General features: G+C 37.3%; 1 protein-coding gene and 1 pseudogene across 2 annotated transcripts in view; both read right to left on the minus strand.

Annotated features, from left to right (window-relative positions):
- Tdg (Thymine DNA glycosylase) overlaps positions 1–27,469 on the minus strand; it is a 300,877-nt gene that overhangs the window by 173,870 nt on the left and 99,538 nt on the right. The window contains exons 2-3 of one of the 2 annotated variants that reach the window (XM_067758419.1): positions 4,543–5,263; positions 4,331–4,478 (exon numbers count right to left, since the gene is read on the minus strand). In XM_067758419.1, the coding sequence (XP_067614520.1) occupies positions 4,331–4,478; positions 4,543–4,715 (321 nt within the window). In that variant the 5' untranslated portion in view covers positions 4,716–5,263. Of the gene's footprint in view, positions 1–3,200; positions 3,324–4,330; positions 4,479–4,542; positions 5,264–27,469 lie in introns of those variants that run through there. The other variant, XM_067758420.1, reaches the window with a different exon arrangement.
- Positions 24,317–24,417, minus strand: LOC137235593 (U6 spliceosomal RNA; annotated as a pseudogene).

Genomic DNA, 27,469 nt, shown 5'->3' on the forward strand with positions numbered 1-27,469 from the left:
CATCACCAAGAAATGTATGGATGTGGACTGTATCTATATATTGGCGCTGGTTCATATCCGGATCGAAGGACCATGAACAATTGAGGTGACTCGCAGACTCGGAGGAGTGGCGGCACCACAATTGTGTTTGGATTATTTAAAATAGCAAGAGAAAAGAAGCAAAGCGAGATATTTCTCGTTATAATATTGTTTTTATTAAACCGAAAGTTAAAATTATAACAATAATTTACATTTGTATAAATTTAAGATGGCTTCTCGGACGTTGATGGCTATGGCTGTTGATCGCTCGACAATCGCTCGAAAAGTAGACGATTGCCTTGTCGAGGACAACCCTTGAACCGCGGGAAAAGTCTCCGGTTTTAAGGGGAAGCTTCCCACACAGTTGTACCGGCATGCATGTATATGTGTACGGACAACATAACCCTACCTATGTACACATGTACATGCATGTGGGCGACCTAGTTGTCGATAATATGGTGCTATTAGGGTGGCGCAAGTTAATAAAAATTTTGGCTTCGGGCCTAAACAACAACAAAAGCAAGCAACGTGTAAATAATTCCAATTATTGCTGCACAGGTTGCACTTTTGGACAAAAATTACGAGATACCCATTCTCCAGTGTCCTTACATGCTTCTCCAGAAGTGTCTTTGCCCAATCAGCGAAGGACTCTGAAATTTTATTATCTGAAGTTATGTGCTTTTATTGAAGCACAAAAATTAAAACACAAGGGAAAAAATTGTATTATAATTTCATAGAACATAAGTCCAAGTTACGTGCTTTTATTGTGACATAAAAGAATATTTTATATGAAATGCTAAAATCGTGTCATTTATACGGCGTGTAACTTAAATTTTAAGTAATTAACCCAAAACCACTGATTGAAACTGTCACCCTTTTACGTATAAAAAAATTTGGGCCATCCAAAAGTATAAATGGCTTTAGAATAACTTGAAATTTTAAGGAGATATGGATTTTTACGCAAATCCTTAATTCTCCAAAATGTTCAAAAAATGGTTACGTTATTTTTTTTTTCTATTACGCTAGATAAAAGGGTAAGATTGCAAATAGAAGTAGAGTCAAAGGAGTACCTGTAAGTCGATGTTCAGATAGCTGTGGAGGTAAATGTAAGGTGTGTTACGTGAGATGTGCACCAGCCTTTAGATAAATCGGAAAAGAAAATCTTTCAAAGCGGGTACAACCATGCGTGACCGATAAATTCACAAAAATTTGCGAACACACCATGCCTACAAATGGCTGTCACAGCTAACTTTGCGTTCGTCGATTTCCGGCCTTTCTTAAACAAGCAGCCAAACGAACAACAAGCAAAAAGGAGCCCGAAGGTAAGAATGGTTAAGTCACATTTGAAAATGATCAACACTAGAAAATAAATCTCCCTTGTGCAGAAATATATGCATGCGTGCAGCAAGTCCGCATCCAGAATCCTCAAACAGGAGAACAGGTAGCAGATTCACCAACAAAAAGGGCAGAAAAAGCACGATCACACCGCTGCTCGCAAATCGCGTCATAATATCCACATAGCGGCACGGCGAGCAAACACCCTGAGGTATTCAGCAGCGTACACCACAACACTCGAAAATACAACCACAACAAGCAATAGCATATTCAGCCGCGTACTTCTCAATACAACATATTTCAATGAGAGTGAAGGACCGACGCTTAGTTAGACATTTCCACCACCATTTACGCGGCACTCCAACATAAGCGAGCGACAGCAGGCGCAGATAGTAATTAGCAATAAGTACGAGATATGTATAGATTCGTGCCAGTGAATTGCATGAGCTATGAGCATGCGTTCATAGAATGAGTAGCGCGTGTGTGCACACACATATATCACGTAATAGTAAATAGCTCCTGCAATTCTCCGCTCGTTGTGAAATTCCAAATATATATACCTACATATGTAAGTGACGTGGAAAACATAGGAAATAGTTGTCAAGGCTGCAAGCGCGCAGTGGTGTGGGAATGAGTCTTAGGCTAAAGTAAAAATATATTGGGCGAATAAAGCGCACATCCCGCTAGCTTCACATCTAGGTGCCTAGGGTGCCAGCTAATAGGGCTAACAATTTGGATTTTCGCTGAGAGAATGGGGACAAGACATCCCGTCAAGTAGCTGGCCATTCCTTAGCGTACTGGGTGCGAGGTAGTACGATCGTTAAGTAGAATAACAATGAATCAATGCACATACAAGTAGCTAAGAAGAAAGTTCAATGTAAATGATGGTTTATCAACCGAGTAGATGTAGCGACATGCATACCTAAAGTAAGGTCAGGGAAGAGTAGACGCAAGTTGAGTTTCGAGAATCATATGCAGCATTGATGACACATAAGGTGCGTGTATGATGTACATTGGGATCAACTGAAAGATCTCGTTTCTTTTCTTTGTGTCCCTTTTTGAACAATTCAGTGCCAATGTGTGCACATGCCTATACATATAAGGGTACTGGCAGGCGATCGATGCATGTTGAGTGAAGCAAGCTGCCTGTTTGTACAGCGATTGGCACGCGTTAGTAGACACACTTGCGTCTGTATACATGAACATATTCATTCAGCATGGATTAATGCCACTTACAATAATAATGTGCGTTGGATTTACCTGATGCATACACATAGAGATTAGCGAAAGGATATTGTCTTTTTTTTTGGAGAATTAATTAATATCCGATACGCTTGCTGGCACTTGTATATGCATTCGATTGATATTACATCCAATAATTCGAAATACCAGGCTTAGGCCCTAGTTAGCATGCATTAATGAGCATAATTACATCCATATATACAAACATGTTTATTTAATACGAACATAATACAACCAATGTGAAAATTTATAATTAATCTAGCTTTAAGACAAACTCATATAATTGTGGCATGGACCACAGAGTCCCATATTGAAGTTTTTTTTTTACATTCACTCTTTGTGAGTAATTGCCGGATAATGCATGCACATATGTACCTACATATATGCGTATGCCTGATATTATATTTAACGAGAGGCTAGTATGCATTAGCAGGCATAGTCATACATGCATATACAAGGACAATTATTTAAATGGGAATTCATTTCCACTCAAAATATTGATTGATAATTCACCTAGGTTAGGGTAGTCCGCTATATACGCTAATTACGAAAGTTCGCATTGAAGTTTTTTTTTTGGACAACCAGCCAAGGACAAATGCACCTACCTGTACTTGTGAGTGAGCGTAATATTGTATCCAGGTATGGATAGCACACATCGATAAACACGCTTAGGTTCATATACGCAAAAATGTTCCTTTTATATACGAATATAACACAACCCAACATAATGATTAATAACGGGCCTGATTAAAGGCAACCTAGCGCGGAGTAAACTAAGGAAATGTAATTTGAAAGATTTCTTTTAGAAAATTAGTAATAAGCCTGCAGAAAGGCAACTTATAATAGAGTAGATCTACAACAGCGGTAGTTCGATAAGATGAAGAAGTAAATCTGTATACTAGATAATAAGGGAAACACAATAAATGAAATGAGCTTATAGATATTAACCAAGTGGTGTGTGATGATTGGGGGTGAAATGGGTGGTCGCATCGGCTAGACAGACGGACGTATGGACGGAGGTTTGGCATTAGGGTCGACCAATACTGGCCACGGTCGACAATGGTAGGGAGGGGTAATGAAAGCAGAAGGGCCAATCTCGATTTTATGGAGATGAACTGCATCGACGATGAAGGCGCATCATGAGAGTGGACACTCGAGTTAAAGGGTAGGTATTCTTCCATCAGCAGTAGCGCAAGGGTTCGAATTTTTCTTTTGTTATCAACCTGTAGTTAGTCCATCATCGACGTCGATCTATACAGACCCACCCCAAATCCGGCGAGCTAAGTCGATAAAGCAAGCGTACCCAGCGGATCGGCAGGCCATGGCATCTCTTAATGGAGACGCCCTTAGCCATAACCCAGGTAACCTTACTAGTGGTAGGTAACACCAATAGTAGGTAAACGAATAAAGTCATAATCGTAACAGGTGAAAGGTAGGACAAGAGGTACATGTAAAGGGTAGGGTAAAAAAAGTGAGATGTAGGGAGATGGGTAAATTGAAAGAAAGTGGGCAGATAAAAGCAAAAAGAGGGAGAGATTCAAGCTTCTGGAAATTTACTTCAAATTCTTCGTATAAAACGATGTTTTGGCAGGAAATGTTCTCTTGGTTCTGGTTGAAATAACTTAAATGGCAGAACAACGTGTGCCGTGACAACTATTAGTCTACATATAAATGTGATTCTTCAGTTTTTTGTAGAACAGTAAAAAAATATAAAAATTTCGAAATTTACACTCACTATGACTATATCGAGATTATTGCAAAGATGATCTGGCAATATACGTTTAACAACTTCTTCTTCAGACAGTCCATTAAAACGATCATGCTTCTTACGTCCTTTTGATTTAAGCAAAACACCACTTCCATTCATTGATGCCTTATCGAGACTGTGTGATTAAAAAAAGTATATTGTTACGAGGAATACATAAAGAAGAATATGGAAGTACTTACGTGGAAGCACTATCGTCTGATACACCTATGCGACCGATGCCATCAACCAATAAAGGAGATGATGAATTTGAAATGACATCAATGCAGGGCTGAGTTTTTTTCTTCTGACCACGTTTTTTTTGTAAAGGGTTTAGAGTCGTATTACTGGCAGCAAACAAATTATGAGACGCCATTGTGTGTAACTGTCAAGGCAATGGCTGTAGTTTTTTATCCTGAACCAACACACTTTCTGACAAAGGAGACAGTTTAATTTCAGTATTATAGTCAATTGTTTGTTTGTCACAGTATATGTGTAGTTTCTGCTGCTCATTCTCGTGAGATAATTGATAATCACAACACATAGTAAACATCTCATCTGCCTCCTGTATTATATTCCCATCTAAACTACTTCGGGTTTCGGTTCGGTTATTGGAAATCCTATGGCATAAAGGATTATTTTGACCCACGTCAATATAATTATCTGTTGGCTGACATTCCACTGATCCGATTCTCATTGTGTACCTTTTGTGCGTTCAAAGGCTCTCTTTGTAATTCCCGTAACTCTTGTTGAAGTTTTTGATGAAGCTCAAACAGTTGCTCCTCATGTTTGATGTGAGGACTGAGCTTAACGGATCGCTTCTGCGAAACCGATTTGTATGAATTAGGCGTGAGCACATTACCACCACTGGTTTCATAACCGTCATCTTGGCTTTCATTTTTGATATTATTTGATGATACACATCTGCAATATAAAATTGAATTCCTCGATAAATTGGTTTTATGGTAAAGTGGCCCTTATTATGGCCACGATATCGACTCATAATAATGAGTGCTATGTTCTATGCAAAGATGCCCTACAAACTATACAAGTATTTTGTGTATCGTTAAAAAGCAAAAACAACTTACACAAATAACTTGTTTCGTTTTAGTACTAAATTTACGATACATAACTCATACGTTTCCACTAAAAACCAAATAAATCACTACGGGTAATCTTTTCATCTCTTATATGCTTCGTATAACGTGTAAGCCTCTTAAGTTTACCAAATCGTGAAACACTTAGGTTGAACTGGCCGCTCCACAGAACTAAGTTTCCCGAATTATTAAGGTTATCACAAAAAGGAACTTTTTTTGTGGGATTGTGGCTTCCAGTGAAAGCGCTTTTCATTGGTAACTGTATTTCTGCATTTATGGTGCGGTTGGTGAAATAATTCACTTGGCACAAAGGGTCATTACAGCTCAAACCAAGAGCCCAATCTTTTCCCCCTTAATCTGGTAAAGATGTCGGTTTTTTGTAGAAGGGTTTCGCCACATCCAATATTACAATTGAAAAGACGGTTGATGTCAAGTTGGAACAAATTACGGGACATACGTATATTCTGTATATCGTAATTGATTCTGAATAAATACATAAGAGTTTTTCTATTGCAATATCCAAATGGAAGTTGAGCTAGAGTGACTCGCGTCTCACTAGGGATCTTGTTTTCTCCCGTCGCAGCAACTGTATGTCTGGGCTAAAAGACACCGCTTTTGGAACCGTCGTCCAACCCGGGGATGCTCTCGCATAACTTCAAAGCAGCTCTGAGCACTGCGTTTTTACAGAGATGTATCGTTCCAACTTTACCGATGCCTGCCAACTACTCAAATAAATTACGGTCCACCTTTTAGACCAGGACTGTCTTACCTGACGACGGGAGATATAGCTTATGATACGAATATCCTTGGTTAGTTGGTTACCTAGACTAAGAATTTCGACCAATTTTGAACCCGACCCCTTTAGAATTGGCTGAAAGTTTTTCTTCTTTTTCTAGCTTACGAAAGACGTTTTTCAGAATTTTTTCAAATTTTTTCATCCAACTCAAAAAAAGTTATGAATTTAAAAAAAAAACACCGTTTTTGTTTTCAAAATGCTATAACTTTTACAAAAACTGACCGTTTGGGATCTTTTTTTTAATTTATTTTTAAATGTACTTTTCGGAAAAAATACAAAAAAAATTTTTAAGTTTTTTGTTTCAGTTTTTCGAGATTTTTCGAGTTTCGCCATTTTTTTCTCATAAAAAACTTCAATCAATTCTGCAATCATCCCCACTAATCCCGGAGTGGGCCGATTTTTTTATATTTTTTTTTATTTAATTGAAAAAAAATTTTCAAAAATAAAATTTTTTTTTATCAATTTTGTTAATAATATTCATTGATATGGCAACGCTAATGCTTTTGCTCGTTAGTCTCTAAGCCCGTTATATAATTGATATATGAATACATACATTATATTTTTTCACGTCTTTGTATTTTGTCGGTTTATATTCATTAAACCGGTGTCGTTAATATTTCTCTTGGTGTTCCTCCATCATTGGTTATGGGCCCAGAGACACGTGTAAAATCGAAATATTAACGCGAATCAAAAAATTACATTTGCAAAGTCAAATTAAAGAAAGTTAAAGTTTTTTTCTGCACAATGAATGCGACAGATTTGCTGCAAATCGAGAAGTTGGATGGCCAGAACTACGACAGTTGGAGTTTGCAAATGAAGGGCATACTTATACATGCGGATCTATGGAAAGTGGTTGTGAAAACTGCAGCGACTGCAGAAAAGTGGGATGAGCTCGATGAAAAGGCTTTGGCAACATTAACTCTAGGAGTGAAGCCGACGCAGCTTATGCATATTAAGAAATGCAAAACGTCAATGGAAACATGGGTAACGTTAAAAAACATTTATAAAGCAGCTGGTCCTTTTCGTAAGGTTTCGCTTTACAAAAAACTAATGAACAGGCAAATGAATGAAGGTGAGGACATGCAAAAGCATCTAAATGAATTTAGCAACGTAGCAGACAAATTGGCAGAAATGGATACATCACTTCCAGATGAACTGTTGCTAATTATGTTTTTGTCCAGTTTGCCTAAAAGCTTTGATCATTTTGTGATAGCTATGGAAACGATGTCTTCCCAATTTTAGTTTTGTGACCTCTAAAGTCATTGAAGAAGGTGAACGTAAGCGAGAAAAATCAGGTAATGCTAGCGGCGTTCAAGTATATGCCCAGGTACATACAAATAAAAGCAGCAATAACATACAACATGAAAACAACAAAGGGAGAAAAGATTTGAAGTGCTTTACTTGCGGGCGTACAGGCCATTTCGCGGCAAAATGCCGATATAAAGAAAAGAAAAAAGACCTTCACAGAGAGCAAAAGTCATTTACAATGTTAGCAGCAACAAATACACCGGTCATCAATTGTAATACGTGGTGCGTGGATAGTGGAGCTACAGCACATATGAGCAGGGATCGGGCGATGTTCACGAAATTTGAAGAACATGCAGAGAGAGTAACACTGGCTGGTGGTAAATATATATATTGGGAAGGAATAGGTGAAGTGGAGATAAAAACTGCCGATGGTGATATATTATTAAAAGATGTTTTGTACATAGCTGGCATGGGAGGTAATTTTGTATCAGTCAGCAAAGCTGTACAAAAGGGGTTTCGTGTTAAAATTTCGCAAGTGCAAGCAGTCGTTTATGACAAATATAGCCAATCAATATTAAAAGCGACACAAAGCGGTGGTCTATTTTTAATTGATGATATAAAAAATAAGTGTTTTCGTTTAAATAGTAGCGATTGTGCACAATGACACGCAAGATATGGGCATTTAAATTATGCAAGCTTACAAGAGCTAGCCTCAAAGAAGATGGTTCTTGGGTTAGAAAACATGAAATTCATAAAAGGTGAAAGTTGTATAGCATGTATGAAATGCAAAATAATTACACAACCGTTTCCATATAATTCTACTGAGCGCGCTAAAAATTTGCTCGATATTATTCATACGGATGTTTGTGGCCCCTTTAGAACTAATTCGTTAGGTGGTGCTAGGTACTTCGTAACATTCATTGACGACAAATCTCGCAGAATATTTATATATTTTATTAAGACCAAAGATGAAGTTTATGAAAAATTCATTGTATTTAAAAACTTAGTCGAAAGATAAACTGTGAAGAAGATGAAGATATTGCGAAGCGACAACGGTTTGGAGTACGTTAATAAGAATTTTGAGAACTTGTTTAAGCACTGTGGTATAAAAAGGCAGCTCACCATTCCATATTCCCCACAGCAAAATAGGGTGGCGGAGCGGATGAACAGAACAACTGTTGAGATGGCGAGAATGATGATGACGTATGCGAATGCTTCTGAAATGCTATGGGCAGAAGCGATGGCAACAGCAGTGTATATAAGAAACCGTTCGCCAACGAAAGCGTTGAGCGACATGACACCGTACGAGGTGTGGACGGGTAGAAAGCCATCGGTAAGTCACTTAAGAGTATTTGGTTCGACAGCGGTTTGCTTGAATAAGACTGAGAAAACCAAATTACTGGCCAAAGGCAAAGAATATAAAATGGTAGGCTACTCACTTACGGCGAAAGCCTACCGGCTATACGACCTGCAGGGTCGAAGAATAATCGAGGTACGCGATGTTAGGTTCGCTGAATTAGTAAATAATAATTGTAACTCTGCCATAGATTTGGTGGACAATATACAACCATACGTATTTAATAATGATTCAGAAGAGCAAGATGATGAAGGCCTTACAAATCAAAAGCGTGCTCGCGAGGATGATGATGAATGTGTTAGAATGCAAAAGCGTGGTCGCGAAAATTGTGAGTTTGATAATACTGACGAAATCGTAGTTGAGGAGGAGAAGCATACACGCTGTGGTCGTGGCAGGCCTAAGTTAGAACGCACTGGTTTGCGCGGTAGACCAAAGAAAATAAGAAGCTGTTTAAATGTTTTAAAATTTTCAAACACTATTGGTATTCCGCAGTCTGTTGAGGAAGCACTTAGCAGTAAGAACGCTTCGGAGTGGGCATATGTGATGCAAAAAGAATACGCTGCATTAATTAAAAATGAAACCGGGAAGGCTGAGAGCTTGCCAAAAGGCCATCGCGCTATTGGTAGCAGATGGGTTTTTAACGTTAAACGGCGCGATGATGGTAGCTTAGAAAAATTTAAATGCAGATTGGTTGCGAAAGGCTGCAACCAGCAATTAGGTATAAACTACAAAGAGACGTTTTCACCTGTGGTGCGCTATTCAACTATTCGTTTGGTACTTGCATTAGCAGTTGAGTGGAAACTTTTTGTTCGCCAAATCGACGTATGTACTGCATACCTAAATAGTGAGTTAAGCGACGTCGTGTGTATGAGGCAGCCGGAAGACTTCGTGGATGAGGCGAATCCAGATCAGGTTCTACGTTTAAAAAAGGCCATTTATGGCTTGAAACAGTCGGGTGGAGAATGGAATGCGAAACTGGATGGTGTTCTGAAAGAAATTGTATACAAACCGTGCGTAAACGAGCCTTGCCTCTATAAAAGAAAAACCGGCGATAATATTTCTCTAATTGCGGTTTATGTTGACGATTTGATAATTGCCTGTAAAACAAAATCAGAGTTAAACGACGTTAAGACACATATCGCAAATAGTTTTGAATGCGTTGACAAAGGTCAACTTGAATATTTTTTGGCTATTATAGGTAGAACGTGAGGGTGAACTTGGCGCAATGCATATTAGCCAGTCCCAATATATACAAGGTTTGCTTCAACGACATAGTATGGTACAGTGTATGCCAGCATCAACACCACTCTATGCTGGATTTTTAGTCGGATGTAAAAGTGGCACATGTAAACGCATAGACCCTATCGAGTATCAATATTGCATAGGGGAGTGAATGTACTTGGCCATATGTACACGGCCAGACATAATGCATTCGGTTTGTAAGTTAGCGCAGCATAATATTGAACCCCACAAAGAACATGAATCAGGAATTAAACACATATTAAGATATTTGGCGTCGACAGTTCATTTCAAGTTATCGTATCGGGCATGTGGAAACCCAATTGAAGGCTACGTATACGCTGATTGGGGAGGCGATATGATGGATCGTAAATCTTTTTCTGGGTATGCCTTTATGCTAGGCGGGAGTGCAATATCATGGCAGTCTAAAAAACAGCAGACAGTAGCACTAAGCAGCACTGAGGCCGAATATGTTGCACTTACAGAAGGCGTAAAAGAGGCGATATTTCTCCGTAACCTAATGAATGAAATTGAACGTAAGAAAGAGGTACAAACAATTATCTTCGGCGATAATTTAGGTGCGCAGCATTTGTCCAAAAACGTTTCATGGTAGAAGTAAACACATCGACATCAAGCACCACTTCATTAGAGATATAATAAAGCACGGTGATATTGAGATCAAATTTGTTCCTACTACTGAAATGATTGCTGACGTTCTAACGAAAAATTTGAGTAAAGAAAAATATTTGAGATTTTCAAAACGCGTGGGATTAAACGAAGACCAGTAACTTAACCAAAACATTCACGTTGAGGAGGAGTGTTAATAATATTCATTGATATGACAACGCTAATGTTTTGCTCGTTAGTCTCTAAGCCCGTTATATACTTGATATATGAATACATACATTATATTTTTTCACATCTCTGTATTTTGTCGCATTATATTCATTAAACGTAATACATTAAACTGAAAGCCGGTGTCGTTAATATTTCTCTTGGTGTTCCTCCAACAAATTTTATTTATATAACAAAAAAATGTAAGAAAATGATTTTTAAGTATTCTTTTCTTTATATAATTTCATAATTTGTTACATTATTTTTAGAAAACTTACATGTTTACTGTGTCAGTCATTAATCCTGCTTATTTTAATCGTAGATTACCATAATATATTAAGAAAAGAATACCTAAAAATCTTAAAAATTTTCTTAAATTTTTTTGTTATATAAATAAAATTGATAAAAAATTTTTTTTTATTTTTGAAAATTTTTTTTTCAATTAAATAAAAAAAAATATAAAAAAAAATCAGCCCACTCCGGGATTAGTGGGGATGATTGCAGAATTGATTGAAGTTTTTTATGAAAAAAAAATAAAAAAATGGCGAAATTCGAAAAATCTCGAAAAACTGAAAAATTAAAAAAAAAACTTTAAAAATTTTTTTTTATTTTTTCCGAAAAGTACATTTAAAAGCAAATTAAAAAAAAACAGATCCCAAATGGTAAATTTTTGAAAAAGTTATAGCATTTTGAAAACAAAAACGGTGTTTTTTTAAATTCATAACTTTTTTTGAGTTGGATGAAAAAATTTGAAAAAATTCTGAAAACCGTCTTTCGTAAGCTAGAAAAAGAAGAAAAACTTTCAGCCAATTCTAAAGGGGTCGGGTTCAAAATTGGTCGAAATGGGATGGAATACCCCATATATATATGTGTTGTCTGTTGGCCTTCCGAGCACTTCTTTCCATACAACAGTGACCGTACCCCACAACTTACCAACACCCGGCAGAGAGGTTTCAATTCTTTAAATATTCCTCACATTTGGACAGCTTGTGTTGATCTACAAACTTTATAATGCTAATGGTTATGTCGCAGAGGGGCCAAAGGCTTTCTGTCTCACAAAATTTCGTTCTCAGGCTAAAACTCCTGTATCCGGTATGCAATTTTGCCGAACGAACTGTATATGGTTTTTATGTTGGTCTAGATGTCTGCTCACATTGAGAAGAGTTATTTTGTAGTTACGACACGCAAATTGAAAGTTTTTATTTGATTTAATCGGGGATTGCCCGTTTTGCTGTTTTTTGTTTTTTTAAATGTATGAAAACATTTATTTGAAGCAATTTTTAATTTTATAATTTGATGTCACGTTGTTTAAATTTTTCCCAAATTATTAAATAAATTATGAAATTTTTTATATTTTATTAATTATTATAATTTTTTTTACCAGTTAGCTGATACACGTGTTCATATATCATTCGTTAACTTAAACATTTAAATGACCACACTTACTGTGTTTGTTGCTATTGTAATAGCCGAGCTAAGGCCAAGGGCGTCACTACCGGCAGTGAACGACCTACTATTTTAGTTTAGCTGCGAGTATTCAAATAAGCAGCCCCCGACCAAGAGCGGTTGGCGAGGAGGGTTTGGCTTAAACGGCCTCATGCACGATGTGAACCCCCAGTGACAGGGCGAGTAGATGCTGCCCTCAAAGTAGGCATCCACAACCCACATTTGGGTTGCTGCGAGGGAATTCCTACCCAAGATAGGGAGGCAACTCCTCGGCGCGGGATACACATCCAGGAATGAGACAAAAGAAATAGTAGATGGAGAACGAGTTTAGCTCTTCTAATACCAATAAAAACTTACACTTGTTACAATATTAAGACTGAGCCCAGTAAGGTCTTAAATAAGGTATACTGGAATAACGATTCGGATATGTTTGATAAGGCTGGGGAGTGTAACGTTCGGAAATTTTAGTACATGGCTGGACACCTCGTCAAAACGACTTTCCGGCTAATGTCGCATTCGTCTCCGTTCCTTCAAAACCTTGGCAGGCCTTGGGGTACGTTCGAATATCGTCACCATTAAGTTGGTTTTGCAGGGAGGTGTAGGGAGATCTATCGATGAATTGACTGAATTTTTTAAAGGTCGTAACAACATACACGCGGAAATTAAGCGGCTGGGCTCCGTTATTAAGGCATAGTATATGGAATCGGCTTTGGAGGTGAATGAGTTAAAAAGTAAAATAATTGCCAATGAAAGGTCTAAGGATGGCAGCACGTTAGCCCTAGAAGAAGAAAACCTAGAAGAACTCGGTGAATGCAAACAACGTTGTCAATCTCACTCAAGGAATTTACGCCGGGGCGCGAGGGAAGTCACAAGCGTCGGCCGCCTGCGCAGAATAAGACGGAAAGCAAAGAAGCCACGACAGCTCAAAAAACAGGAGAGTGGCAAGTAATCAAGCCCAAATAAGGGAGTAAGCAAAAAATGGTTAAATCCAGGCCTGATGCAATCATAATTTCCAAGGATGGAGATGCTACTTACGTTGATATACTACGAAAGGTGAGAAGTTGCGGAAAATTTAAAGCCATTGGGGGTGACGTCAAAACTATTAGAAGAATCGCAAAAGGAGATATGTTACTCCAACTAAAAAGATCACAGGAGCAAGTACCAAGCAGAGATTGAAGCAGTAATTAATGAAGCGAAGGTCATAGTAAAAGTTCCAAACCTTCAGATTTGTCATGCGCTCCTTAAGCAATGCAGCATTGGACGGCCTGATACAAAGGCTATCCAAAATATACGCACGGGGTACAGCTCACAAGCGAAACGAGACAATAGAAAGGTTACATCTTTGCACGAAGTCCGTTCAGGAGGACCATAAGGCCGCGAATTGCTGAAATCTACCAAAATTTGCGGGACAATATCAGGCAGGCAGTTTAAGATGCCCACAACAGCGCGGAAGCAATCACATTGCCTACAATTAAATCTAAGCCAGGGCTAAGCGGGATAAGACCTCTTATCCCAAACAATGTTTGAAAGAGGATTTGGTATAGTAGTACTTTCAGAACCATGCAGAAATACCCAGGAACAAGGTTGGTTCGGACTCAGCTGGGAAAATCGCAATTTGGATCCAGGGAAACTTCCATTAGTAACGTCTACACAATCAGCGACCACATAGTTATTAGCTTAGAGATGGTGGAAACTTCACGAAGGATAGCTTCCCATCAACCAAAGACTTACTTACTTAACTGGCGCTTAACCGTTTAAACGCTTATGGCCGTCCAACGAAGCGCGCCAGTCGCTTCTTTTCTCTGCCAACCGGCGCCAATTGGTCACACCAAGGGAGTTAAAGCGTTTTCCACCTGGTCCTTCCAGTGAAGTGGGGGCCGCCCTCTACCTCTGCTTCCTTACGCGGGTTCCGATAGAAACACTTTCTTGGCCGGGGCGTCAACTTTCATTCGAAATAACACCGTTTTGAACCACAAATATTTGATGTTGTTTGGAATGATGCCACAATACGAAGGACAACCTGTCGGTCCAAATATCTAAGTCATTAAGTATACGCCTATGATGCTACCATACCCAGGAGTGGTGGAACGACAAAATAGCGGGGGAGCGTAGAAAATTCGACATAGCACTGCGAAGGGCTCAGAGTGCACGCTCATCACCACGATAGTACAAAGACCAAAGGATAGCACAAAAAAAACTATAAAAAAGAGCAAGAAAGAGTGCTTGAGGGAACAAATGGAGAGCGACGACGTTGATCCTTGGGGATTGGCTTACGGAACGGTGATGGCTAAAATTTAAGGACAGAAATCAGAGCAACCTACATGACCAATACTAGTGAGAGGAATCGTCGAAACTCTTTTTCAGATGGAGGGCCAAATATAGCCGTTAAATCCGCAATAAAGTCCAGAACATCAGTATTCACGGACCTCTTCAACGACTATATCCAAGAAGGCGTCTTCCCCCACTCATTGAGACGTTAAAGACTGCTTCTGTTGCTAAAACCTGGTAAGATGCACGACCAGCCATCCTCATACAGGCCACTTTGTATGTTTAATTCGATAGGAAAGATTCTCGAGCATATTATTAGTGAACGTCTGAAGCAGACCCTGGAAAGTCCAGGACGCTTGTCAAATAGTCAATTTGGATTTTGAAAATCAAGATACACGATAGATGCAATACAAACAGTTTTCAATGAAGCCCGTGAGGCGATTAACGGAGGTCAAAATAAAAGGAAGCTATGTACACTGATTACTTTGGATATAAGAAATGTTTTTAATACCGCGAACTGGATGTAGATAATGACAGCTCTACAAAACTTTGGCATACCTGCTCACAATAACTGGTAGCTATTTTAGCGACAAAGTACTCCTTTATTGATACGAATGAGGGGCCAAAAAATCACATAAATTGACCTTCCCGGAGGCACGCAAATTGTCGGCTATGCAGGTGATATTGTCGTAGTAGCAGTGGCCAAGAAATTGAATCTGCTCCAAACATTATGCAATGAAGCCGTAGCAATAATAAAGGAATGGTTGACGAACATGGGGCTGGAAATGGCTAGAAATAAGACTGAAGTGGTTGAGTTAGTCCTAACCTGGACCTTCATGATAGTTCGGAATATACTAGAATGGTACGGGCGGAAGCACGGAGAACTAAACTACCACCTCACGGGGATACTGAGTGGGCACGACGGTTTCGAGGAGTATCATAGGCGTAGGATAGAGGAGGATCCTTGCTATCCATACTGTCTCACCAAATTAGAAAACGCAGAACACGTAATATTTCATTTCCCTCGTTTTCACTGCCCTCAGACTCTCAATTTTTGGAGAGAAGCCCTCCATTAGGAATTTAGTTCCCTTAATGTGCAGAGGCATACATTGTTGGACTGCTGTGAGTTAAATGGCGTTTCTAGTGATGACGCAATTGATTCTTGCCGAAAGAATGCGCAGATATTTGGCCACTTGAGGGCACTTGGCACCCCAACGTCCAATTATCTGAGCTACATTCATATATGTACATATATTTGTGCTTGCATGCAACACAACACATTGCTAGTCGAAGAAATGGTGTGAGTGAGTTTTAACGTTCAGCATGTGTTGTTTGAGCGTGAGCGTTATAAATGTAATTCTCAAGTATCAATGATTCATAATGTTATTCTGTATCACAAATACATTAGGAGACTTTTGTTGAAGGCTGAGGTAGTACTCAGTCAATCCATGGTCAATAAAATATCCGACAAACCCCCACTTAATAAATATGCCTTATTTGTGTACTTTCCAAGAGAGTAGGGAGTGCGAGAGTGAGGTGGCCTAGCTTAGCCGTATGAGGAGGACGTAGTAATCGATGGCGGTCCGGTGGTATGGTAGACCGGAAATAGGCACACCATCGGGAGTCCGAACGGTTTTTCGTGTGGCCGGTTGCTCCTCAAGGTGTAGGTGTGATCAGGCGGGTTAGTGACCTACAAGAGACAGCGAGGACTGGCGTTGGTGAGGTGGTTGCTCGCATCAGCCCACGGCCGAAGAAAGAGCTGTTAAGAGGGGATCCTGCAGTCGCTCGTGCAACTGGGTGAAAAGTAGTCCGAACGTATTCGCCCCGTCATCCAGGCAATACGAGAGGAGACAAGTGCCACAACCGCATTCCCTTCCACCTAGCTGGATAGCAGGAGCTCTTAAATATACCATAGGCATCCAAACCCACCGTCTTAATAACGTCGTCGTAAAATCATACACAGCCGACTTAACAACTGTCAAGCTTCACAAAGTCCCAGGTGAATATGGATCACAGCGCATCACCAAATAGTTTTGAAAATGTCCTGTAAGACTTAGGTCATAGTGTTACCAGAATTGGTTTGACGACCAACCGTAAGAACTCCATCAGGTCCCAGTACTTATGTTATAGAATAACTCCGCCCTCTTGGAAAAAATAGGACATGGCTTAATTGCTGCCTCGAAGCAACTCTGCAGCCCCTAATAGCTAGAACATTTAGCACAGGACGTGAACACAAAAAGTGCTCAACCGTTCCTTCCAGCAGTTCGCACTTCCTAAATATGCTGTTACTGACGAGGCCTAACATATAACCATGTGACGACGGAAGGCAGTATCCAGTTAGTATGCTAATCGTGAGCCTTAAGTCCACTCTCTTCCGAGATTTGAGTCACTTTGTGGGTCTTATATCGTAGGATTTGCATTTTGTCTTAGACATTTTGCAGCTTCACGCCTTTCCTGATTGATGGATCATGTGTAACTCCTGTCTCCTTTCGATTTCTCCCAAACGGATTGGTACATTCGTCGTTGATTCAGCGAGTGGTTCGCTTTCCTTTGCTAACTCATCGACCTATTCTTTACCTTCTATCCCTTCATGACCGGGAAACTAGTGTGAGATTATTGCCTTAATAGCCGCCTGATTATAAATATATATATTGGAGGGACTACAGCTTAAACACGCTTTATAAAAGATAAAAAAACGACTTAATTAGTTTTGTCAATTCTTGACATCAATGAGCGAATGCCGAATGAATCTTTATTTAAATATTGTCAGCTTATTTATACTAAATTATTCTAAACATATTCTTACATATGTACATATTACATTTAAGCATACATACTTACATGCATATTTACCTTAAGCATACATACTTACACACCTACATACAACTCGATACAAAATATGTACCTACACACCTGTGTTGAGTTGTGACTTCTGTGGGAAATGCAACGTTCGCAAATTTGCTTGAATGAAAATTTTTTTTTTGTTTGTGTGTTACACACACCTGGATTAAATCGTGTGAATGGCTATGTCAGCAAGAATTATCAAATGCCTTTTTTGTGTTGGTGAACATTTAGACTATTTTTGTTACAGGGTAGCATATTAGCCGATTTAAATATTTGGCATTAAATTGTTGGCTGTTTACACTACATCTTCCTTTTTTTCAGAATGCTTATGCATATGGAGAATGCATGAGCATTCTATTTTTATTTAGTTAAGTATAAATTAATTCTACTTTTGTATTTTATGTTTGTAGGTTGAAAATTTTCTTATTCAACTAATTTAAGTCTATTTTTGTGTATTATTATTTTCTTTTATTTATGATATTGCTATTCTCTATGTTACTGGGAAAGTTTTGCTTATCCCCATTTCCTATTCTAGATGGGAATATAGTGTTATTATTTTTACTATCAATATTTTCTACTTTATAGGGTATTAGAGTAAAATTATTATTTTCATCGATTTTTTCTACCTTATAGGGTATTACTAAATTAATTTTTCCTATTGATTTTGTGTTTTTTTTTCTACAGGTTATTAATAAAATTATTTTCCTATCGGTAGATTATATTCTGCAGGGCCCTATATGTATGTCTACGATCTACCTTATAACCTCTCCAAAAGGCGAGGTTTTCCTATATGAAGCAGGTCAAACTTATATTTATATTTCTAAAAAAAAAATAATGAAGATTAATGATTTAGTATAACCTATCGACTAAATATAGGATAAAAAATTAAAATTGAAACTCCTTATAGTCGTTTATATATATATATGTTTGTTTTATTTGGCAAAACAATTGTTTCGACACTCGCGACGTGTCATCATCAGTTGCTAGTTATCAACTAACCATTGTCTACAAATATAAACAAAGTATGCCTATGCAAATCAAACATTCAAAATTTTTGTAAAAGCTAATGCAATGCGAAAATAATAAAAAGAGAGTTTAAACAACAACAACAAAATACAAAAGTAATTATGTACATATGTATGTAATATGTAATAACAATATATGGAACAATCTAAGTTTACTGGAATGCTGTGAAGAGACTCGAGTACAGTGGGCCTGTATCACGATTTACAGAATCATTTTTGTTTACATATATATGTAGAGATTCTAAAATGTTTAATTTTTTAATATTACATTCTGACTTAATTAACTGGCAATCGTCCTCACTTATTGAATGCTCATTCGCTAAAGCATGTTCAGCGATTCCACTTCTCGGATCAATATTCTGAATATATTTTAGGTGCTCAAGTAATCTGATTCGTACAGTGCGGGTCGATTGGCCGATGTACTTTGCGCCGCATACATTCCCGTTGTCGTTTTTCTGGGAGCAAGTGATTGAATAAACGCCAGGTTTGTCCAAATTTTCGCATTTGTCTTTTGTGGATGTAAGTAATGATTTTAATTTTGTTGTTGTTTTAGGAGCCAAATTCACATTTATTTGTCTGTAGCATTTTTGTAAATCGTTAAAATAATTAGAGTCGTAGGTCATGCTACACCAAGTCTTTTTGTTTTCAACGTCCAACGTATCAAAAAATGAGCTACTCTCCCTTCGCTCTTTTTTGTTGTGGTGCTTTTTAATTATCTGCTCTATACTGTTAGAGCTATATCCATTTGTTTCTGCAATGCTCACAATTTTATCTCTTTCTTTTTTGTATGCCGCATAACTGAGTGGAACGTTTACTAGCCGATGAGCCATGGACTTGAAGGCAGCTAGTTTGTGGGAGTAATGATGATTGGACTCAATTGGAATAAATCGATCAGTTGAAGTCGGCTTCCGATATATATCGAATTCGATAGCTCCATCGACATTGTGTTTGATTTTTAGGTCCATAAATGGAAGCTCGTTATTTGATTCGTATTCACACGTAAACTGGATAGCGTTATTTTTTGAATTAAATAGATTGAGAGTTTGCTCGATTTTGTCTCTCTCAATAATAACAAAACAATCGTCAACATATCGGCAATAAAAACGTGGGAATAGAGAGCTATGAATTAGTTGTTCTTCAACTGTGTTCATGAACAAATTGCATAGAAAGGGACTTATACTTAAACCCATTGGTAAGCCCTCGGTTTGTTCCTAAAAATCGCCTCTGAACTGGAAAAATGATTGTTTAATACATGTAGAGGTTAAGTCAAATAATGCACTGGCGACCGATGGATTAATATTTTGTCTATCTAACCAAATTTTTAAAGAGTCCAACGCACCATTTCTTGGTACATTCGAAACGTACGATCTTATATCGAACGATGCGAAGCATTCATTCATATTCAACTGCATATTTTTGATCTTATCAGTTAATTCAAGAGAATTCGTTATAGAAAAATTATCGAAACTTTTTAAATTCTTAAAGTAATTACTCAACCATGATGCGATATTTGCGATGGGTGAGGTGTAGCCAGCAATAATGGAACGAAATTTGTTACCAGGTTTGTGAGCCTTGTATAAACCATACAAACATGGCACACGGACATAAGATTTATGCATGTTTTTGTCCCACTGACGGCCGAACAAATTAGCATACTTTTTACGACACTCAATCACCTGTTTCTTCATCTTTGGGAGAGGATTCTTCACTTTAGTATAATTTCCTTCCTCAATAAGAGCGATCATACCACTGTTGTAATCAATTTCATTTAGCACGACCACACAATTACCTTTATCGGCTTTTGTTACGTAGATATTTTTACGGTTTAGCGATTTTACCGTATTATAAAAAAACGTTGAATTGCTATGTTCTTTATACCTGGATTTCGACAATAGAGCTTTCCTTACACAAAACCGTACATTTTCTGCCACTTCGGTATCCACTTTTCCGAGGGCTAACTCAGAATCCACTATTATATCCTGCTTTGTTGAAGATTTGTGCGGTAACGCGAAGTTGAGGCCTTTGTTCAGTAGACATATTTCATTCTCCTCCAGGGTCACATCAGATTTGTTTATAATTAGATCAGGGATGAACTTACTCGACGACTTTTTGGGCCTTTTTGTTTGTCTTAGCTTCCTCAACTTAATTCTTTTCCGTTGCAATTGCTGTCTAGATAACCGGTCGATTTTCGCATTTAGTTTTATCAGGAAATGTTCCCAAATGATGAAACAGAGTTTGCTAGCTAAATATTTATATAGTTTATACGCGAGTAATTCACACGAAGATAAGTGAGCATGCTTTTGTTGTAAGGCGTGGCTTAGCCAGTACACTTTTGCTTTTTGGATAGATAATTTTCCTACTGGGCACTTGCTTTTGCATTTAAAGGAAGAATCGATGAACTTCGGCATAACTTTTTGTTTTTTGCAGCTGGACAAGAACCAAACGTCCGCCTTTAAAGCACAGATTTTTTCTTTGGTTTTTTGAAACTGGTACAGCTCAGATGGTTTGGTGACCGACATAACTAAATAATTAATATAGAGCGGTAAACGACTCACACAATAAAGTCAAAAAATAACGCTATCCAGTTTACGTGTGAATACGAATCAAATAACGAGCTTCCATTTATGGACCTAAAAATCAAACACAATGTCGATGGAGCTATCGAATTCGATATATATCGGAAGCCGACTTCAACTGATCGATTTATTCCAATTGAGTCCAATCATCATTACTCCCACAAACTAGCTGCCTTCAATTCCATGGCTCATCGGCTAGTAAACGTTCCACTCAGTTATGCGGCATACAAAAAAGAAAGAGATAAAATTGTGAGCATTGCAGAAACAAATGGATATAGCTCTAACAGTATAGAGCAGATAATTAAAAAGCACCACAACAAAAAAGAGCGAAGGGAGAGTAGCTCATTTTTTGATACGTTGGACGTTGAAAACAAAAGGACTTGGTGTAGCATGACCTACGACTCTAATTATTTTAACGATTTACAAAAATGCTACAGACAAATAAATGTGAATTTGGCTCCTAAAACAACAACAAAATTAAAATCATTACTTACATCCACAAAAGACAAATGCGAAAATTTGGACAAACCTGGCGTTTATTCAATCACTTGCTCCCAGAAAAACGACAACGGGAATGTATGCGGCGCAAAGTACATCGGCCAATCGACCCGCACTGTACGAATCAGATTACTTGAGCACCTAAAATATATTCAGAATATTGATCCGAGAAGTGGAATCGCCGAACATGCTTTAGCGAATGAGCATTCAATAAGTGAGGACGATTGCCAGTTAATTAAGTCAGAATGTAATATTAAAAAATTAAACATTTTAGAATCTCTACATATATATGTAAACAAAAATGATTCTGTAAATCGTGATACAGGCCCACTGTACTTGAGTCTCTTCACAGCATTCCAGTAAACTTAGATTGTTCCATATATTGTTATTACATATTACATACATATGTACATAATTACTTTTGTATTTTGTTGTTGTTGTTTAAACTCTCTTTTTATTATTTTCGCATTGCATTAGCTTTTACAAAAATTTTGAATGTTTGATTTGCATAGGCATACTTTGTTTATATTTGTAGACAATGGTTAGTTGATAACTAGCAACTGATGATGACACGTCGCCAGTGTCGAAACAATTGTTTTGCCAAATAAAACAAACATATATATATATATATAAACGACTATAAGGAGTTTCAATTTTAATTCTTTATTGTGTGAGTCGTTTACCGCTCTATATTAATTATTTAGTTAAATATAGGATATTTAGTTTTCCTTACCTTGACTATTTCTATTAAACAAAGCTTTTCCATTGTTATTCAAATTAAAGCGTATAGAATAGGGTGATGGTAACAGTCATCATTGGCTGAAAATTGACATTGATCTAAAAGCGGGATCTTTGAGCGTATGATATACAGTAGATTGGGTAATTTCAGTTGCTGCTAGAGCAAGAAGTAGTTATATAGTGATAAGTGGTTCAACCAATGGGTACAGTGGATGCAAACATTTTTCATATCTTTTCTTATACCATTTTTCATATTTTGCTAGAGCAAGAAGTAGTTATATAGTGATAAGTGGTTAAACCAATGGGTAGAGTGGATGCAATCATTTTTCATATCTTTTCTTATACCATTTTTAATATTTTGCTGCAATATTTTTATTAGATCTTATATGTCATGCGATTTTCTGGGTGGCCTTCCCAGATGGGATCGTAATGATATTTATGAAGAATTTCTTTAATTTCTGTCGACATTTGTCACATGCATAACTTCTGCGATTAATGCAGATCTTTGAGAATTTGTGTACCTATTTTATTCTTAAATACGCTTACTCGAGTATTCATTATTTTTGACCAATTTGTCTCCTAAGGGACAACTGTTTTTTTTTTCTCTTACAAGTCCTAGATTGCCGGCATTTTTAAACCTGGTTGAATATTGTCCTAAGTCAATAACTTCTTCAACAATCTGGTTGCTTGTATTACGCAACAATTTTTCTATCCTGTTGGATGAAAACGAGCTTGACATGTATAATAGCAAATTTATTTATTAAGCGCTTTATTTATAATAAGGTTCTCTTTGTGACTTTTTATTTTCTTCATTCTGGCTGGTTTTTAAGTTTCCGATCTTGTGGTAACTTTGGGTATTTTGCATATTTCCACTTAGTCAAGCATTATGTTGCGAAAGGTTTGTGGTATAAATCTTCTACCTTGACATCCTTCATAGATGTTATTTTCTATGGAAACTACTACTGTGAATTAGCAAATTCTTGAACTTAGACAGTGCTAATGAAGCTGTCTCAATAAATTCTTCTATTGAGTGAGCCATTTTGCAGTGATTCATTTGTAATAGTTTACTGTTCTTATCGAAATTGCGTTGAGTTTAGAGGGTCCAGGGTGATAAATTTGATTATTATATCAATAGCACGGTTTCGCAGGTTAAAACTGCTAGCCAAACATTTGAAATGGTTGGGTTAATTTTTGGCACTGATTCAGCTGTTGGTTCACATTTTAATATTCTATTCTCTGATGTTTCAGAGTTTCCTTTTCCCACCTCGTAACCAGCTATGGGGTTAATTTTTGTCCACGGAGACATTTTAAAGAGATGATATGATTGATAGACAAAATTAAAGATAAATTAAAAATTTATTCCTGTTTCTTTGGGGGTGTTAATAATGCTAATTTATGCTCATTTCTCTGTTTTTATGTTTATTATGTTAAACATTCCATTTTACTTTTATTATTATTATTATTTTTTTATCTAGTTAGCATTATAAAAGTTATTATTTAAAAGGTTTATTTCTAAAAATGTTTGTTCTTAAGGAAAAATTTGTTTAATTTAATATTTTTGACATTTTTAATTTTTCTTACAAAATCTTTTAGAAAAAAATTTTTTTTTTCAAATGATGAATAGTTAAATACAATTTAATTTTTCTTGTTTTATTATTAAACATTAATTCCTATGCTATTTTCTTCTTATTTTTTCATTTTGTTTTCTATGCCATTTTGAGCTTAAAAAAAATTTGTTTTGTTTTTATTTTGGGAAAACATCAGTAAAAAAAATGTTTCCATATTTAAGGAGTTTTATGAAAACAACCTAAGGCACTTGACTTTCATTTTGTATGTCCTCTTCTGGGAACATAACTCAATAATTACTAACAAAAAGTTTTTACAGCAGAAATTTAAATGTTTGATTGTCAATAGGCAGCCGTTAGGTTGCCGGAATATTTTCCTGCTTAAAAATAATTTTTACATTGTTAATATTAAGCTAATATACGTATTATACTTATAATTATTAGCTGCTAGTCCTGAACGCTTCACGATTTCGGTGTCATCCTTGCGCACGGGCCATGCTGATCTTCTCTGTATCGTTCCAATGTATGTTTTGTTGAGGTCTTCCAATTGCCGGAATTTTTACTGTTGGTGCCCGAATTTAATTATCATTTCTCTTCTTTTTTTTCTTTTACAAAGCTTAGGCTGTAATCAGCCAGTAAAATCCTTACCAGTGAATTAGGCTGAATAATCAGCCACCAGAATCATAGCCGGATCGCCATATAAAAGATTAAAAGGCTTATCCTTGCCAACTATGAAATTAGGCTGAAAAATCATAGGCAGGATCGCCATATAAAAGATTAAAATGAATTAATTGGTTTAGTGAGTGTTCAACATCAATGAGCGAATGCCGAAGGAATCTTTATTCAAATATTGTCAGCTTATTTATACTAAATTATTCTAAACATATTCTTACATATCTATTTAAATTTAAGCATACATACTTACATGCATATTTACCTTAAGCATACATACTTACGCACCTACATACAACTCGATACAAAATATGTACCTACAAACCTGTGTTGAGTTGTGACTTCTGTGGGAAATGCAACATTCGCAAATTTGTTTGAATGCAAATTTGTTTGTTTGTGTGTTGTACACACACCTGGATTAAATCGTGTGAATGGCTATGTGAGCAAGAATTATCAAATGCCTTTTTAAGTGTTGATGAACATTTAGACTATTTTTGTTACAGGGTAGCATATTAGCTGATTTAAATATTTGGCATTAAATTGTTGGCTGTTTACACTACAGCTTCCTCCATAATTTCTGCCGCTTCCTTCACTGCTTTCACATGGAGTTTCCACGACAAGTTACTATTAAGAATGACTCCTAGATATTTTGTGCTACATATCAAGCTTCAAGGTTAGGTTTAGTCCAAATAGGGATTTATATTTCCCAGTTAATAATACTAGATCGGGTTTTTCCGCGTTGGCGGATGCATTTACATAAGCCTGGGTCGATTTTTTAACCAATATCGCTCCATTGATTTTGCGATAGGATTTGGGCTCAGGAAAAAAGTTCCAGTACGCATACTCAAAAAAATAATTTTCAAGCCTGCGAAATTTAATTTTTTTACTCTTTTTCGATTTTGATTTTTAATGTTTTTTTTCATGACCTACTAAAAAATTTTTCATTTGATTGTAAAATTTTCATGTGAAAAAAAAATTTTTTTTTTCAAAAACCTGTTATCGCCAACGTTTTTAGCCGACATTTTTGGGTCGGACAGGGTATACATATGCAAATTTGTTTAGTAGTTCATGAAAAAAACCTTAAAAATCAAAGTCGAAAAAAAGTCAAAAAAAAATTTTGCAGGCTTTAAAATTATTTTTTTAGGTATGCGTAGTGGAACTTTTTTTCCTGCGCCCAAATCCTATCGAAAAATAGATGGTGCGATGTCGGTTAACTTTCCTCCATACAAATCGACCCACCCTAATGGACATCCCTAATCAGAGTGCCTGATCCATCATATATCTGATTGTTCTAAGGTATCTGCGGCTTACGATGACTCAAACGTCATCTGCATATTCCGTTAGTTCTGCTGGTCCCCCGTCGAACCGTCTTAGCAATTGGTTCAAACCAGTATCCACAGCATTGGTTGTAAAACCCTCCTCTGCGGCGTTCCTGTGTTTACAGATTTTATTGCCTCGCATAGACCCCATTGCAGCGTGATCATTCTGCAGCTTAATATGGAGTCGATTGAATTTTTTAAGGTCGGATGAACTTCAATCTAGTTGAGACTGTACATGATTGCTCGTTTCAAGACATTGTTGGTCTTTTAGATGCAGCTGACTGGTTTTTCCCGCTTTCGGTATAAAGACTACGTCAGCCGTTCTCCAAGATTGCGGGACGTGGTTCAGTTTTATGCAACCCTCAAAGATTATTCTAGGCCCTTCTACAATTATCTCATGTGCCATCAACTCCTTATTCCTATTGGCTTCGCTTTTGCCTTGGATTTTCTCTGACGACAAGCTCTGTTATACGCAGCTGTCAGCACCTTTGATAATAAGTTATTGCATTCCTCCAACTCTTCTACTGTGATAACCTCTGACACACATTTCTGAAGTTTGTACCAGTTCGTTTCCCTAGTGTTTGTATAGGTTTTCCCCTTCTCTACTCTCTTTAGGGGGATTCTGAAGCAGATATAGCATGGTCTGAGAAGGGTTTCCTATCAAGGGCCTCCATACATGGTCTTGGAAGGATGACCTATCAAGGACCTTCCATTCGTACTGCGAAATATCTTGCTCTGAGCCCAATGCGATATCAGGCACATTGCTTGACGGTGGACCAACATATGTAGGAACGCTAACCCTGTTAGCCACTTGTATACTACTCTGTAGTATACAACTAAGAAGGGACTCACCTCTATCGTTAATATCGTCCGTCTTCTGGCGAGGCTTCCACCTTATGGGCCTTGTAGCAGGATGCCAGGATAAGGGAGGTAAATTTGTCCCCTCTATTACCACCGATGTTGGAGTTAGATAGTATACACAGTGTAGAAGTTTTCTAACCAATTACTGTGTTGGAGATTTATCTGTTACACTCACAGCGCCTTTGAGCTGTTTGTTTCTCTCCTTATTATCTGCCACTGCGCCCACGTAAGGCATTTTTTCCGCTGCTTCCTGACTCTGCAGGTCCATACCTCCCTCTCCTGCTCGAAGCGCCTTTGTTAGACTCGCAGCATCGTTGAAGTTTTTGCTCACTTCCAATACCTCCGCCTCTTCGCCTATACATTTGCCTTTTTCTGCCACTTTCAGGTCTTCAATGACCTTTTCTTTTTTCGAAAAAATAAACACGGAAAAATAAAAATTAAAAACGGAAATTCAACTACAGAGAAAAAAGTTTTGTGGAAAAAAACAAAAAAAATTTTTTTTTCAGAAAAAAATACATATGAATAAAAGAAATTTGTTTGAAAAACATAATTGAAAAAACACATGCATACATCAGATCAACATCAACATTACAACAAAGATGAGGAACACACAACATCACGGAAGATACCTCAACACAACCACAACAACCCAAAAGTAACACATTTTAAATAAAAAAAAATTTGAGAAAATACTCTCTAGAGTCATTATATATCCACATATATTTTTCCTCCATCTAAAGTACGGAC

The sequence above is a fragment of the Eurosta solidaginis genome, chromosome X (genome assembly GCF_040869045.1).
Source record: "Eurosta solidaginis isolate ZX-2024a chromosome X, ASM4086904v1, whole genome shotgun sequence".
In the NCBI taxonomy this organism is placed as follows: Eukaryota; Metazoa; Arthropoda; class Insecta; order Diptera; family Tephritidae; genus Eurosta; species Eurosta solidaginis.